General features: G+C 41.1%; 1 protein-coding gene across 2 annotated transcripts in view; it reads right to left on the reverse strand.

Moving 5' to 3' along the window:
- Positions 1-1,617: 1,617 nt before the first annotated feature.
- The window catches only part of dock1 (dedicator of cytokinesis 1), a 176,933-nt gene continuing 164,020 nt past the window's right edge, over positions 1,618-14,530 (reverse strand). For both annotated transcript variants that reach the window (XM_023949689.2, XM_023949687.2), the window contains exons 46-52: positions 14,052-14,135; positions 9,943-10,080; positions 8,166-8,308; positions 7,737-7,935; positions 5,677-5,851; positions 4,300-4,451; positions 1,618-2,370 (exon numbers count right to left, since the gene is read on the reverse strand). In XM_023949689.2, the coding sequence (XP_023805457.1) occupies positions 2,275-2,370; positions 4,300-4,451; positions 5,677-5,851; positions 7,737-7,935; positions 8,166-8,308; positions 9,943-10,080; positions 14,052-14,135 (987 nt within the window). In that variant the 3' untranslated portion in view covers positions 1,618-2,274. The remainder of the gene's footprint in view (positions 2,371-4,299; positions 4,452-5,676; positions 5,852-7,736; positions 7,936-8,165; positions 8,309-9,942; positions 10,081-14,051; positions 14,136-14,530) is intronic.

Here is a 14,530-nt window from a genome sequence, read left to right on the forward strand (position 1 = left end):
ACCCCCACCCCCCTTGCCCCCTTTGACCTGGCCTTACTGGCTAAGCGGCTGCAATTCTTCCCAGCCGTCCCGATTAGAGCTTCACATGACAAATTGATGTGAAAAAAACCCACCTTTCTGTTGGTTTTATGTCCATAGCAACAATTTTATTTTCTTCTTTCTTCTTATTTTATTCCTGAAGGTGATGAACAGGTCTATGTAAATTTAGTCGAATCTGCTAAAGTAATCTTTTGGACTTCCTTGGCAACAAAGGTTTTTTTTGTTAACCACACCCACATACCTAACAGTCATATCGTCTGTTATATTGTTTCATTCAGCTTAAACCAGGTTAATTATGTATTACATTTTCACATCATTATGGTAAAAATGTGCAAACAAGAAAGGAACGCCACTTTTGCAAGCTCGCAATATGAACGCTTTTTAAATGTACAACCTTTAATTCCAGCATTTTCTCCCCAGTAGCTTCCCGTTGATGCTCAAAGTTCAAAATCACAAGAAGGAGTTCATAGCTGGTTCTAAAGGGGATATTTTTGGAAGATTCTGTTGTGGACGCACAGCCGTAGGTCCTGGGGCCATCCCATAATAATTTTAAAACTTCCTTTGGACACCCCCATGTGTGTTTTGGTTTCGTCAGAGCAGGGGTTCTCAAAGTGCGGCCCGGGGTCCAATGGTGGCCCGTGGGAAGATTTTTTGTGGCCCTCAATAAAAGACAGCCAGAGCAGGTTCCTTGTTGTGTTGGCGAGGAGAAAAGGCGCTTTCAAGCTAGATGGACAAATGCTCACTTTGTCATACCACATGGGCTGGATAAAGTCATGTGCCTGATTTGTAAGCAGGTAAATGCAATGCTCAAAGAATTCAATATAAATCATCACTATGTTACGAATCATAAAAACGATGACAAATTTCCCGGCGAGGAGCGCAACAATGAGCAACAGAAGTCCCAACAGCTATAGTGAGACTATGCCGCACACCAGATGTTTACAAAAAATGTCTAAATTCAGTGAAGCTGTGACAGAGGCTAGCTACATTGTGGCTTTGGAAATGGCCCGGCATAGCAAGCCCTAAAGTGACGGGGAGTTTGTAAAAAGAATGTATGCTGGAAGTAGCTGACATTGTTTGTCCAGAGCAAAAAAAAGTCTGTCAAATGATACAAATACTAGACGAGTAGAAGATCCGACTGCAACTGGGAAAACATCTGGAAGGCCTGGTTAACTGTACAAAAGACACTCATCATTACAGTTATTAAAACAACTTTTTCTGTTTATCCATTTTTTCTTTTCACCAAAATTGGCCCCCAGTCAAATGTCCTGTTCCTAATTTGGCCCTCCGCTACAAAACCTTTGAGAACCCCTGCGTTAGAGGATTTAAAAAAAATGTTAAGCCCCACAAGACATTTTGGCCCCATTCATGTTCTTGATGGTTTCTCCCACTGTGATGTTATTTTTTTGGGTCATTTAGTAAGTCAAAAACCCATTTTCACGGGATACTAGGTACATGCAAATTTTGGTACGTTTTTAAGTATCTGGCCATCAATCACGCAGAACGCTTTCCACCAAGCATCTAGCGGAATAAAGACGTCAAGTTTGGCCCGAAAAGGTGCAAAGAAATAACAAAGACTTTTGAAAATACATACATTTGAGATTTTATTCAGTAGTGAAGTGGGAAGCCATTTATTATCACAACCCAGAGCTACAGAGATCCGGGACAGTGATGCGGGAACAGATGTTAGTCGTGCGCGCACGACAGAAACGCTTACCTATGAAAACTCCACGATAGGTCCCACGTGCCGGGAATCCCTGTCAGTCCAAACTCACGAGCCCTTCTTGTTTTTTATAAATGCCACTCAATCGAATGAGTTAATACAAAAAGAGTCACATCACTTACAAAAAAACCCTGAAATACAATAAAATCGTATATACAAGCAGCTGTACACAGTGGGAAGACGCATGAAAGACTCAAAGGGGGGACAGTACTGGAAAGCTATTGGTCCAAGTTTGAATGAACACAGACACCGCCTCATGTCAAGGTAAAAACGATGATGTGGCGTGTTCACAGTGCCGCTTGGTTTGTGTTTAAAAGAGCATCGACGTGGAATGTGCGGCAGGAAAAGAATAAAGGCGAGAAATTAGAGATGGCAGGAGGGGGCGGGCTGCTGCGAGGTATTCGTCTTGTCAAGCTGGGACAGGGAGCGAGGATCGAGTGGGTGAAAACAACTGCTTTTCTGTTGGTGCTTTTATGTCGTGTTGCTCGGGCTTCGTTTTCGGCGCCTTTTGTTTACTGTACAATTCCCGAGTCGACAGAGGCCTGCTTCCTGGTAGTCTTGGGGGGCGGTGGAGGGGGGGTCTTGCTGGGTAGAGGAGGTGGAATGTGCTGAAAAACAAAAACAAAAAAAAAACACCTTCAACTTCATCATCAAATAAAAAAAGACACACAGCAGCAACATTAATTGGATAAACAGAGCTTGTTTACATACACACTTTATAAAAGAATAGTTGTGTATTTTTTGGGGGGTAGAAACACAAAGACTCTGGAGGAGGGGGGTCTTAAAATATCTCAAAAAGTGGATTTTTCTGATGTGTTTGTATATCAGAAGCCTAGATGACAGCACAATTATTTAGCCCCCCCTCATTTCCTGCCCACCCCTGTCTTTAAATGGGAAAGTCATTTCCCATCTGACAGTTTGTTGTCTGATGCAACAGAATGCACATTCATTTCTGCTTATCTTACATATGAACTAAAACATGTCCGTGTTTAAAAGAGTCTGGATGTTACAACAGAATATTCCAGCTCCTGCTGTGTTTATCTGCTCCTAAACGCAGATTTTTAATTAAAATACGATACTTTTAAAGACCCATATTGATGAAAATTCTGCTTTTAACATGTTCTTATGGAATTTTTCTCATGATGGAGGACATATATAAAAGAAAATGGGTTAAAATTGCATTTCTGAGTATTTCTTTATTCAAATCTTTAAGAGTCAAAAGCAGACTAAAATAATGCCGTTGGGAAAAGCTACAATCATAGCTCCCTGCGTCGCTCAATCACTTGCGGTCAAATAGATCCGTGTACGTTTTCCTTTTCCTCGTCTGAACTGGCATCTGGCTGAAAACTCCAATATTGCTCGCCATTGTTTTTGCACCAATAATGTTAGATTGGGCGTGTGAGAGGCTGTAAGCTAGCGGGAGAACACATAAAACAGAGAGAACTCAGCAATGGGGAGGGGAAGTGGGGGCGGTGATGCTATGTGCCAACGGTTCCGCCAACGATTCAGAGGGGAGTTTCTAAAGAACTCCTGCTGCTCTGCAGAAACTAAGTCCAGGAAAACAACACAGGTTTCTTGATTATGGCTAAAAATGGCATAATCAAAATTAAAACATTTTATAAATAGCTCAAATATTCCTCTCTTTCGAGCTAAAGAGGAATGTTTAAAATCTGATAAGTAGTTTAAGTTTGCAAAAGAGCAGGTTAAATCATGCAGCTCTTCACGAAATTACAGAAAAACCGAATGATACACAACCACGACTTAGTCCACTGTTTAATTCTCCAGTTTGCTATGTGAAACTGGATCAAAGCCTGAATAAAAATTGGAAAACAAAAAAAGGATTGTATTCCTATTGTATCCAGATGGAAAAGACCTCAAACAGCAGAGATGATCAATGAGAAATAATAGAGTCAATTTATTTCCCCTTTTTTTAAAGACTTTCGATGAAGAACTGCTGCTGTCTGCTCTCCAAACATGTGCTCTTCCCACATTACTGTCAGTCTGCTGCCACACTGTGTGCCCCTGCTCTGTTTTACTACCCGTCCTTTGGCCGTGACAGTGGATAAATAAGAATAGTTAACCGAGCAGCAAGGCGAGAGGGTGGCTTGAGTGGAAGTCCGCAAGTGTCGGCAGACGAGCCGCTGATTAACAGCTGGAGAGCTTCTGATGGATGTGAGAGGTAAAGTAATCATCCAATCAATCACGTCTGAGCACCAAGCCGGCTTGAGGGAGAGTATAAATAACAGCAGGACGGACAGGCAGGTATGAGCTGCTAACTGACTGATGCCTACATCCTTTCTGTGACACACATCCCAAAATGACAAATCCAGAACAAGGTTGACGATGCACTTCCTGCACAGATGTGAACGCGTGCCTGGAAGCTGGCATCTGTGTGTGTATGTCTGTGGGGGGGGGGGGGGGGGGGGGGTCCTGATGGAGGTCAAAGAAAATGTCAAGTGTGCGTCGCGGACGCTCGTTTCATCACAAGAGCCGCACATCATTAAGACGCTTCACTCAGGCCTAATTAAAACACCTACTCTTTGATGTGGTGGGGGCGGCGGGGGCAGCGAGGGGCTCGTCAAGTCTTGATTATCAAGCAGGTTGCCGTAATCAGCTGTGTTGCCTTTCACCGGCAGCGGGGGAGGGGTTTCACCTCTGTCGGGGCAGCCCATCCCGTTCGGCTGCAGACCTGGGGGAGAGGGCGCTCATCAGCTCACATTCATCATCACAACACACCGGCGCTCCACGGACAGCCCGACGTCCCAGCTGGACGCCGCGCTTCTGCTGAAGTCCACGTGACGGCGTTTGAACTGCCGACTTCACGGAAACAGCCGTCAGAGGTGGACCTAAAACACTGGAAGGCATGTTTTCAGCACAAACCGGATGGAGAATCATTACAGAGCAGTAATGCACGCTCGTCTCCTGCACTGAACACCTCATCAAAATCAAGTAAGGTCGTCTTTAAGAAGCTATGACTAAAGGATTTTAGTGTATGGGGGGGGTCTTTGAAAATAAAAGGCTCCAAGAATCTACGATACTTGACCTTTTTAGAGCTTAAAGCTTAATAAAGTCGACATGGTTTAGAACTACTGCATGCTCCAAAAGTCACATGGGGCGGGACCTGGCTGCAGACAACAAGATGGCGTCAGACATCATTGGCTGGATGTGCAAATTAACTTAAGGGGGAAGCAGAAGTTTTTGTTTTTTTCTGTTTGAATATTTGACGGACAACTCAGGAATTAAAAAAAAAAATAGGCAGTGTTTGTAATCCAGTCTTTCCACAAAGGTTAAAGAAATGTTTAAGTGAGTTATATTGTCTTCTTGTTGAAATTTGCCCGTGTTTTATTTTATAGGCTTGAAACGCAAGTTAACGGAAATCCACTCTTCGCGGAGGAATCTTTTGGATATTTCTGGTTATTGTTTTTTAACTTTTCCTGTTTTTCCTTTAAAGCATTTGTCTGAAATGCAATAATACATCACATTGGGCGTTTTTACTGAATTACAAGTCATATAATATTGAAAGAACAAATGTACAAGGTGTATAAATCATATCTAGTCATATAATATAAATATACCGTTTCAAAAGGAATAGCTGAATAGCAGCAGCAATTACTAAAGCTTAAACATGTGACTAAACTGTGACTATTACAGTCGCCAGTACAAAATGAATCTTTAGTGAGCAACATAAGCTTAAAATAAGGCAAAAACGGTCATTGCTTTGTTGCTTCAAAATTGACACGAACAGAAGTGTTCAGATGGCCGATGATGTCTGCAGCCCGGGCCTCTCGCTGAGAACGTAAAAGAAAGGAATTCAGAAACAGCAAACATCTCATAACCGCTGCTGCTCCTGAAAGTGAAGACACGGATGAATCTTGTCCTGCACACTCATCTAGAAGAGAAGGACGGCGTCTTACTGGAACCAGTGTGTACGCTGTGAGAGGGTTTCCTTGGCATGATGGGTGGGGGTCCTGAGGAGGAGGACGAGTTCATGGAAGAAGATGGAGGTCCGGGAGACACGGAGAGCCGGCGGTCTCCACCTATTTGGTTCAAAAGTTGACTTTTTGGTCTTTGAGGCCGCAGAGGGCTGATCTGCACAGAGAGTAGAACGTATACATAAAAGAAAATTTAAAAAATCAATTGTTCAAGTCAAGAAAACAGAAGTGAAGGTTTTTCGAGCAGCAAACAAGACCTACTCTACCCGCATCTTTGAGGATGCTGTGCATTTATCTGCAAACACAATAACTAGCTAGTTGTTTCCCGACAGGAGAAATCAATTTGAGTAAACGTTTTTACATGTAATGGTGGGTTTTCCCCTCACTTTATTACGGCTGGAATTTGAAAGCAAAAAGGTATGTCCTCGCCGCTGTTCAACAATGCAGACATTTCACAAAAGTATTTAGTAATTAAGCGTTTGATCAGGGGGGAGGCATTGAAAATGACTCGCATTCCTTCCATTGGGTGTCAAACAGGGACGTGCACAAGATTAGAGGGGCAGGGGCTCAAATTCTGAAAAGGGCAGCAAAAACAGTTTTTAAGTCAAAATTAAGTCAAATTTAAAATAAACTACTAATAGATAAATACTCAGCTACTGTAGGTAAAAGTAAAACAACTGTCATTTCTTTCATGTAAACATTGTAAACATGACTTTGTTCGGTTTATCAAAGACTTGGTGGACATCAAAGCAATAAACGCTGACGGCTATTTATATTGGCACAATGTGCTGCAGGCATAATCGACAGGAATCAAATTTAATACAGATGGTAATATTTTAAACACAGAGATCTTACAACTTTTACCCTCAAAATGCTGGAACCATAATAATATTTAATGTTATCATACTGTTGCTGGGAGGATTCTGCTGTTTAGTTTAGTTTTTCAGTTGTGCTTTCGGTCATTTTCTGTCCTGTCAGTCACTCCAGGTTCATGTTAATTATCCACAGCTGTTTCATTGAGTAGAAGTGTCTGCTTTTCAGTTCTATCTTGTCAGATTTATCTGCTTTTTGTTTTTCTTCCTCCTCCTTGTTTTTTCCCTGTTTAGGTTTATTTATTAAATCTTTAAGTTTCTGCCTCCAAGCCCAGTTTCCTGCATTTTAGCTCTCACACCTCCAGTTCCTGACAGCTGCACCCAATGTGACTCTTCTTCTAGATTGGGATTCACAGCTGAATTCTCTTTTGCATCTTATCCTCCAAACATGTTTTTTTTTTTGTGATTGGAAACATTTTAACACAGAAAGTTGTGAAACTGAATGATCCAGAGTCTAAAGAACGCAAATCTAATCAGAAAATATTACACTAAACAGATAAATGTCATTTTGAACTTGTTACCCAACTTCTTGTCCCTCCACGATCTGCTCTGGGTTGAATTGATGCGCCGCTCAGACGTCTGGCTAAAGTGAAGAATGACTCCTTGACTGATATAGAGCGTTTTTCTAAAATATGAACCATATTTAAGCTCGTTCAGTCAGTGGACGGCGACTCTTTAGAGCTCTCAGATTCAAGTAGCTTTACTGTCACATCGTCTCTTCAGTTTTCCGTGGGGCAGCAGCTTCTCTCACTGTCCCCGCCTGTCCCTAATTCTCTCTGGTGGCTCCAAGTCCGAGCGGAACCGCCAAGACAGAAGCGGCAGCTGAGAACTCCCAGGTTACAAGAAAAGGGGTTTGATAGAATACCGGGGGATTTTGTTGCCACATTTTTGTCTAGTGTTTCTAACAGAACTGTATTAATGTTTATACAAAAACAAAAAAAAAGTAAAAACAGAGGGCACTTTTTATTAGGAGGTAAACAGGACAGGTGCTCAAGCTCCCGTTAGGCCCTATGATCGCACGTATTTAGTGTGAAATGTCTCCAAAATGCAGAATAAGTGAATCCTATTAAGTCCTTGATTCTTTGAAACCTTATATGATAATTAAAAAGGGGACTTGTTCTGCAGGTTTCTAACAACATAAAGAGGAAAAACCCAGAAGAACCCCACTACCGTTTCTGAGAGGATGACGGCTTCCGCTGGTTGGTTGATTTCAGCTGCTTTCAGATCTTTGTCAAAGATCTCTTGGTGCTTGCTGTTCCTCTTCTCCTTCTTCTTCTCCTTCTTCTGCTCCTTCTCAGACTCGTCCCGGTCCAGTTTGTCCTGAGACTTGGCGTGAAGCTTCTTTGGTAGTAGAGGCTCCAGGGCGAAGCTAAAGCAATACAGCAGCAGTCAAGTTTAATGCAGTCACCTTTGAAGTTCCACTGTACAGTATGCCGACTCATGCAGGAGCATTTTTTGCAAAAACATTGCACATATTCTTCAAAGCAAAATGCTGCAATGCTTTTTTTTTCTTTTCTTCACATTCTGAGCCTCTGATTCGTGCAAAAAACATAATGAGAATCCAAAGAAGGGCATTTTAAGAGCATTGAAAAGTGTTACCCGTCTGAGCCAGGCCTGGAGGGAGAGTTGTCCGAGGAGATGGAGGTGACTGACGCTACAGACAGCGGCCTCTGGGAGGAGGGCATCGTGAAGGAGCGCACCATGGAGGCCGGGCGAGGCCCCCGCCGCTCATCTGCTGCCGGCTAACACCACAGGAAAAGGAAACGGTGTCACTGTACGAGCTGGAACTAATGACCTCGATCAGTAATCATCGCTGATTGTGCGTGGAAGCTGAATTTATATTGAAAGGAGTTAAACGATAGAGGTTTGGTTGTCAAAAAAAAACATAAAAAAGGCTAATTTGTGATGCTTTTTTTCACATCTCATTATTTTTAAGTTGAAGTTACTTATCTGTCTATTAGATTCTTTCACATTGGGCATTTAAAAAGCATCTCTGCAGCCAAAAGGCTGTTTTCCGTCTGTCGTCCCTGGACAGTTTGTCTCCCTAACAACTATGTGAAAGTAACAACGGAAATACAACATAAACCAAAATGATTGCATGGATTATATAGAGTTTTATCATACATCTTTGTGTTATTCTGATGAACAATAAATTGAATGATTACAGTAGAAAAAGGTAGTGCCTAGGGGAGTAGTCGGTAAAAAGGACTAAGAAGTATTTTCCTCCTGATATGATGACTAAAAAAGTTCCAAGCAGGAGCCGCTGAGCAGAATTTTCCACCTCTTTTTGCTGCGCCCGCATCGAGCGTGAGACAGACGAGGACAGAACCTTGTTTTAAACATTTACAGACAGTTGAGAGATCATTACGTAGCCATGTGTGATTTCTAAATCTGCATGACGAGGGCTCATCCAGTATTCATGGAGCTCATAAGGCGCATTGAAGAAATAGAAAATATGAATTCTTCTTTTTGCTTTTCTTTGCAACATCATCTATACTAAGCAGTGTGAAGAATAGGACAAAATAATTTATGTAAAGTACAATAAACTTTAAAACAAGTGAAAGTGAATGATTTAAAAAGGGCATAAAGTTTTTATTGAATGTTTGGTATCAAAGCAGACTTAAGCATTCTAAAATTCACTCTTGAAAAGCTATTTGCTATTTTTCACTTTTATTGTGAAATAGCAACTATTTAATTTAATTAGGAGCATTAAAAAGTTTAAATTGAGCAAACTTGCTAAAAAAAAAGATCTTGATGGAAGCAGACATGAGAGGTGGTGCCTCTTTGGCTACCTTAAGATCTGTTACCATACCGTTTAGAAAACTTCAAAAATGTATTTTATTTGCAAGTTTGAACAAATGTTGCATTAAATTCAGGCACAAAAGTTAAAAAGCTAAAAGTGTCACTGCTATTTTTTTTCTAACTTTGATCTGCCTCGAGGAAAATAAGTGGAAGCAAAAAATTGTTTCATAAATAAAGTAAACAATCAGTAAAAGTGTCTGAAATGACTAAAAGAAAATGCTGATTTTGATTTTGTACTTTATCTTTTCCAAACAAGAATTTTCTGTTAGTTTAAAAAAAAACTTTTATTCATATTATCATCCAAGTAAAATTTTTAATTGTTCCTACTTTTAAGAAGTTTACCGTAAAATAGAACTGGAAACGTGTTTTACAATTTATACTTTACTCATCTTTTAAGCTTTTCAAAAACTGAAAGAAGTAACAGCCTAAAAGCTGCAAGATGCCAAAATAAAAGCTTCAACAAATAAAGATCTTACCTCATAAAAACACTTGAAAGAAAATGAAGAATTGCACGAATGTTTGTATTAAAAAAATGAAAAGATGAAAAATCTCAAGGACAGAAAAAAGCTCCTACCAGAGTCTTCACTCCGTACTGTTTCTCCACCTTCTCGCGCAGTTGTTTGAAGCAGGCCTCCAGGCGGTCGTGGAAAGGCCTCAGAGCCTCGGTGACCTTCTCTCCGTGGATGCGAACACCTTCAGCGAGATGTGGAATCTAGTGAAACAAAAGACGAGCATGAAAAACCTTCACCTAATAGATTTAAGGGAGCATGGCCACATGCCGACTTTTTTCTTCTTCTTTTTTCTCCCCGAAGAACACATCAACGTCCTCCTGCTGATATTTAATTTAATGCAAGTGACCTTAAAGCCTCCGGCTCTGCATGATCAGCACAACCGGTAAATGTAGATCCGCTTAGGAGCAAACAAACAAGCAGGTGAAATGATGTTAAGGAGAATTCTCTTCTCCCCCTGTCTCCTTTCAGCACCAAGATCCCCACATGGCAAACACCGAACACGCAAAAGGAGAAAGTTCAGACTCGCTACCTCCACAGACAAGAGCAAGATGTTCTCCATCACTGACGCAGGTTGTGACGCAAGGAACCCTTTCAAGTTCGATGCTGTCTCACACATTTTAAGGAGCAGGTGAGCCACAAAAACATAACACCAGCACGGATGCTAAAAGGAGAAACTGAAAGTGCTGAAAGCTGGTAATTAGGGAACCCCGATGCCACAGTCAGTGTCAGCAAGCTCTGCTCACTAAATCTGGAGAGATGAGGAAGCGTCATTCCTTGGGGAGCTTGCAGCATATAAGGATTTCTATTTTATTTTAGCTGTGTTAAATCACAAGAGAGGTTATTTTGTGTGCTGCATGGCATCTTTTGCTGTGGTAGGGCTGTTAAGAATTGCACAATAAATCACTAGAAACAAGCAGAGATGCTGGAGTCAGATGCAGTAACAGACGAGCCTTAGCAACTAAGCAAACATTCACAGACTTGTCTTCTGCGTTGAAGTTACGTAGCTAAAGCTGAGAAATAAGCAGCTTATGCTTAGATACCTTTGAATGAATCCAATAAATAAATATATTCCCCTAAAACCCTGGAAAAAATAGATCAAAGCAGCGGCTCAAGGTACAAAGGAGCAATCTAACAGGTGGGCAAGTAAAGGCGAAGCAGAGCAGGAGTTAACCTGATATTCTCTGGAGCGAGCGCGCCTTTCTGCCTTTCATGTGAGGTCAAACTGCCCCTGCACAGTAGACTGTGGCAGGAAGTGACTCCACTCTGCAGGCGAATACCACCAGTTCGCCTCTGTGATGCAATCTTTTGTAATCACCTGAAATAGAAGATGCTTTATTTACACATTAGCTGGGGTTTCAAACAAGGATCTGGAGTACAACAGCTTTGACGCACTGGGATGCACTGATGGCATCTGGATGATGAACACAGCGAGCAACAAAACAACTGAGCAAGTGTCCTGCTCTCGGAATGACAACGAGTGATACTGCGGTGTTCCCAACAAAGCTAAATCATAGAAAGATTAAGGAAAAGACAGACACGGCATGGATCTCTCCCTGCTTTTGAGCAGCTCCATCATCATCCCTGCTGGGACCTCTTGGATGGGAGAATTAACGGAGGTTTACAAAAAAAAGGGTGAAGGATAGGAACAAGAAGCAGGGGTACAAAGCAAGAGGAGGAGGAGGAGGGAGAGGAGCTGGAAAGACAAGAAAAAGAAAGTAAGAGTGAAAGCTAAGGCAAGATCCACGTCTCCCAGGATACCCACATCTTTTTATAGACCTAAAGATGATTGAGAGCGACTGAGTGGCGGCATGGCAACAGAATTCTGCTTGGTGGCAGCACACTGATAAAGCTTATTGTATCACACACTCTGGTTATATGCTAAATCACACACGCTTCCTTAATTACATGAAGACAACTTTTTTTAAGAAGCCTTTTCTTCAGTGCATTGGTCTAAGAGACATCCGTTTAATGATTAGGGAAGTGAGGAAAAAAAAGAGATCTCTGTTGAGGCAGAAATCAATGTTACATAATTAAACACTGGAGACCTGGTGCTGCGTTTAAAAAGCCCAGACATTACAAACACGCTGACAAAATAGTCAACCTCATGTATTTGATTTAGTTTTGGAAGGAAAAACTGAAATCTGATAAGTAACAGATACTTGGCTTGTTTACTTGAGCAAAAATCTATATCAAATGTAAATACTTGTGAAAAGTTGTGTCGCTTTAAAGACCCACTTCAAATAAAATGGTGTTTTTGTGGCATTTTTCTGAAGATGGAGGACATATATTAAGAAAAAATTACGCTTAAAATCGCATTTCTGATGATTTCTTTATTCCAATCGGGAAACAGGAGCTAATGAAAAAATGTAATTTAATAAAAAAGTATTGCATTTGTGACATAGAAAATACAGTGGGCGAGCCACAAGCTCCCTGCTGCGCTTTGCTCTGCAGCGCAACGAGGGGTGGAAGGGGGCGGGGTTGCTCAGCGCCATCGGTCCCGCCCACAATTCAGAGGCAAATTTGGAACAAGCTTCTGGCGCTCTGCAGAGACTATGTCCCAGAAAACTACGCAGGTTTTTTGATTTTGGCTGAAAACAGAATAATCATAACCAGGAAAACTTTTAAAATAGATCAAAAGATGATCAGAGTGGATCCGGAAAGAATGAAAGATTTTACTATTATGTAGTACATAAACTTTGAACATAACAGCATTTCTGAGCACGACTTAGGACATTTTTAATTTTGCATACATAAAAAAAGGAAAAAAATAGAAAAGATTTATTATAAACAGTGCTAAACATTCATCAAGTGAATAATGAGGCAGGAAACTGATTTTTTTGAACTGTGAAAATGGGAATTAAGCAAATCTAGAAAACAGAGAAAAACACATTTCAGTGCAAATATAATGTTTGATAAAACTTGATTGTCAGATGAAAGGATTAAGCTTTGTGAATCTCAGCCTAGTCATTGGGCTTTAAATGTGTAATGGATACAAGACTTTAGTGGTAAAAATAAAGGAAATTAGAGGTAAAGACAAAAGGCTTCACAAATACAACTTTTTAAAGTTCGACCAGATGACGATGACGGCAACATTATTGTGTCGACATCAAGAGCAAGTGAACAGAAAACTCTGGTATGTGTGTTGAAATCTTGGATGAACCGTAAGGCAGAAAACATTGATTCCTAGATTTTAGAGTGACCCATAGTTCAGAGCTAAACAGGAAAGAGAAGAAACATATAAAGAAGGACAACACAGGGAGAGCTTTCACATAATGTAATGTCTGGCTGGATGCAATATCTAATCCAGCCCCTGACCTTTCAATGAAGATTTGAACGGTTGTTGGCTGCACACTGATGCAGTGGTTAGCCCTTTCACCTCACGGCAAAAAAACCCAGGTTCGAATCCCAGCTGGGACCTTTCTGTGTGGAGTTTACATGTTCTGCCTGTGCATGAGGGGGTTTTCTCTGGGCACTCCGGAGCCACGCCATTAGCCCCGCCAACAACTCCAAGGCAAATTTCTAATGAACTACTGCCGCTATGTAGAAACTATGTCAGAGAAAACGACGGAGGTGTTTTGAGTTTGACTAAAAACTGCATTACCATAATTAAAGACCACAGGGAACGATTTTACAGTAGATCAAGAGATGATCCGAGTGGATAATTAAAGGTCTAAGCCTTCCAGAACCTCTTTTTTAAGCATTCTATTAAGGTTTGAGTCACAAAAGCTTATCTATAAAAAAAAACTATAATTTTCTTTGTATGGTAAGGAATCTCAGGTACAAAAACGCACAGCAGGAATAACATTCTACCATTCTTGGACACTAACTCTCCAAAGTGGAGAGGTTGAGGTGTGGAACATGGAAAAAGATCTACAGCTTTAGCACTCACTGTAAGGCAAAGCCAAATTTTGGTTATAAAGCCTTTATTCAGGTAAAAGGCCAAGACTGCAAGGCTCCACACCTGCCTGTTAATCTTAAATTATTTTTGCCTCCAAGTTTATCTGCTACACTCAAGTACATTGAATGAAATAAATTGTTTCATTTTCACAGTAAACAGCATGTTTCAAGCTGGCCAAGGCAGTTTGTCCTGACCTGTGACGTGTTCGATGAAACTGACTATAAGACTAATACAAAAAACAAAGAAAAATCCCACTAAAAGCATCTGTCTCACCTGCCAAGCAATGAGGTCTTTCAGTTTCTCTATCTTCTCAAGGTCCTCTGGATGTTCCTGCACGTACTTGTCATTGAAGAAGGCCTGAAAAGGACAAGACAGAGGCACTGGCATAAGCCTTTTCATATACAGATGAAAAATGGAAGAGATCTAATATACTCAGGAAGAGCTTGTTAAAAATCTCATTATAATGTAATACAGATCTGTGGCAGGGACCAGACGGGAAATGGGGGGGGGGGGGGGGGGGGGCTTTGGGATTTCCTGTTAACATGACCAAAAAATGAATCTAGACACCAGTGACCTCCATCACATGTCCCCCCCCCCCACTACGAGGAGTGACCAGAAGTCTGTCTTTGGTCTCACAAGTTATCTATCACCACATGAGTATAAATATGTTCCAAGAAAAGAATAAGCAATTGGTTTAAAGGAAGATTCACAAAAGTATTGGAATGAATCATTTCAAAAGATGTGAAAGAAGA

This window comes from Oryzias latipes, chromosome 19 (genome assembly GCF_053564925.1).
Source record: "Oryzias latipes strain Hd-rR chromosome 19, Olatipes_Hd-rR_3.1".
In the NCBI taxonomy this organism is placed as follows: Eukaryota; Metazoa; Chordata; class Actinopteri; order Beloniformes; family Adrianichthyidae; genus Oryzias; species Oryzias latipes.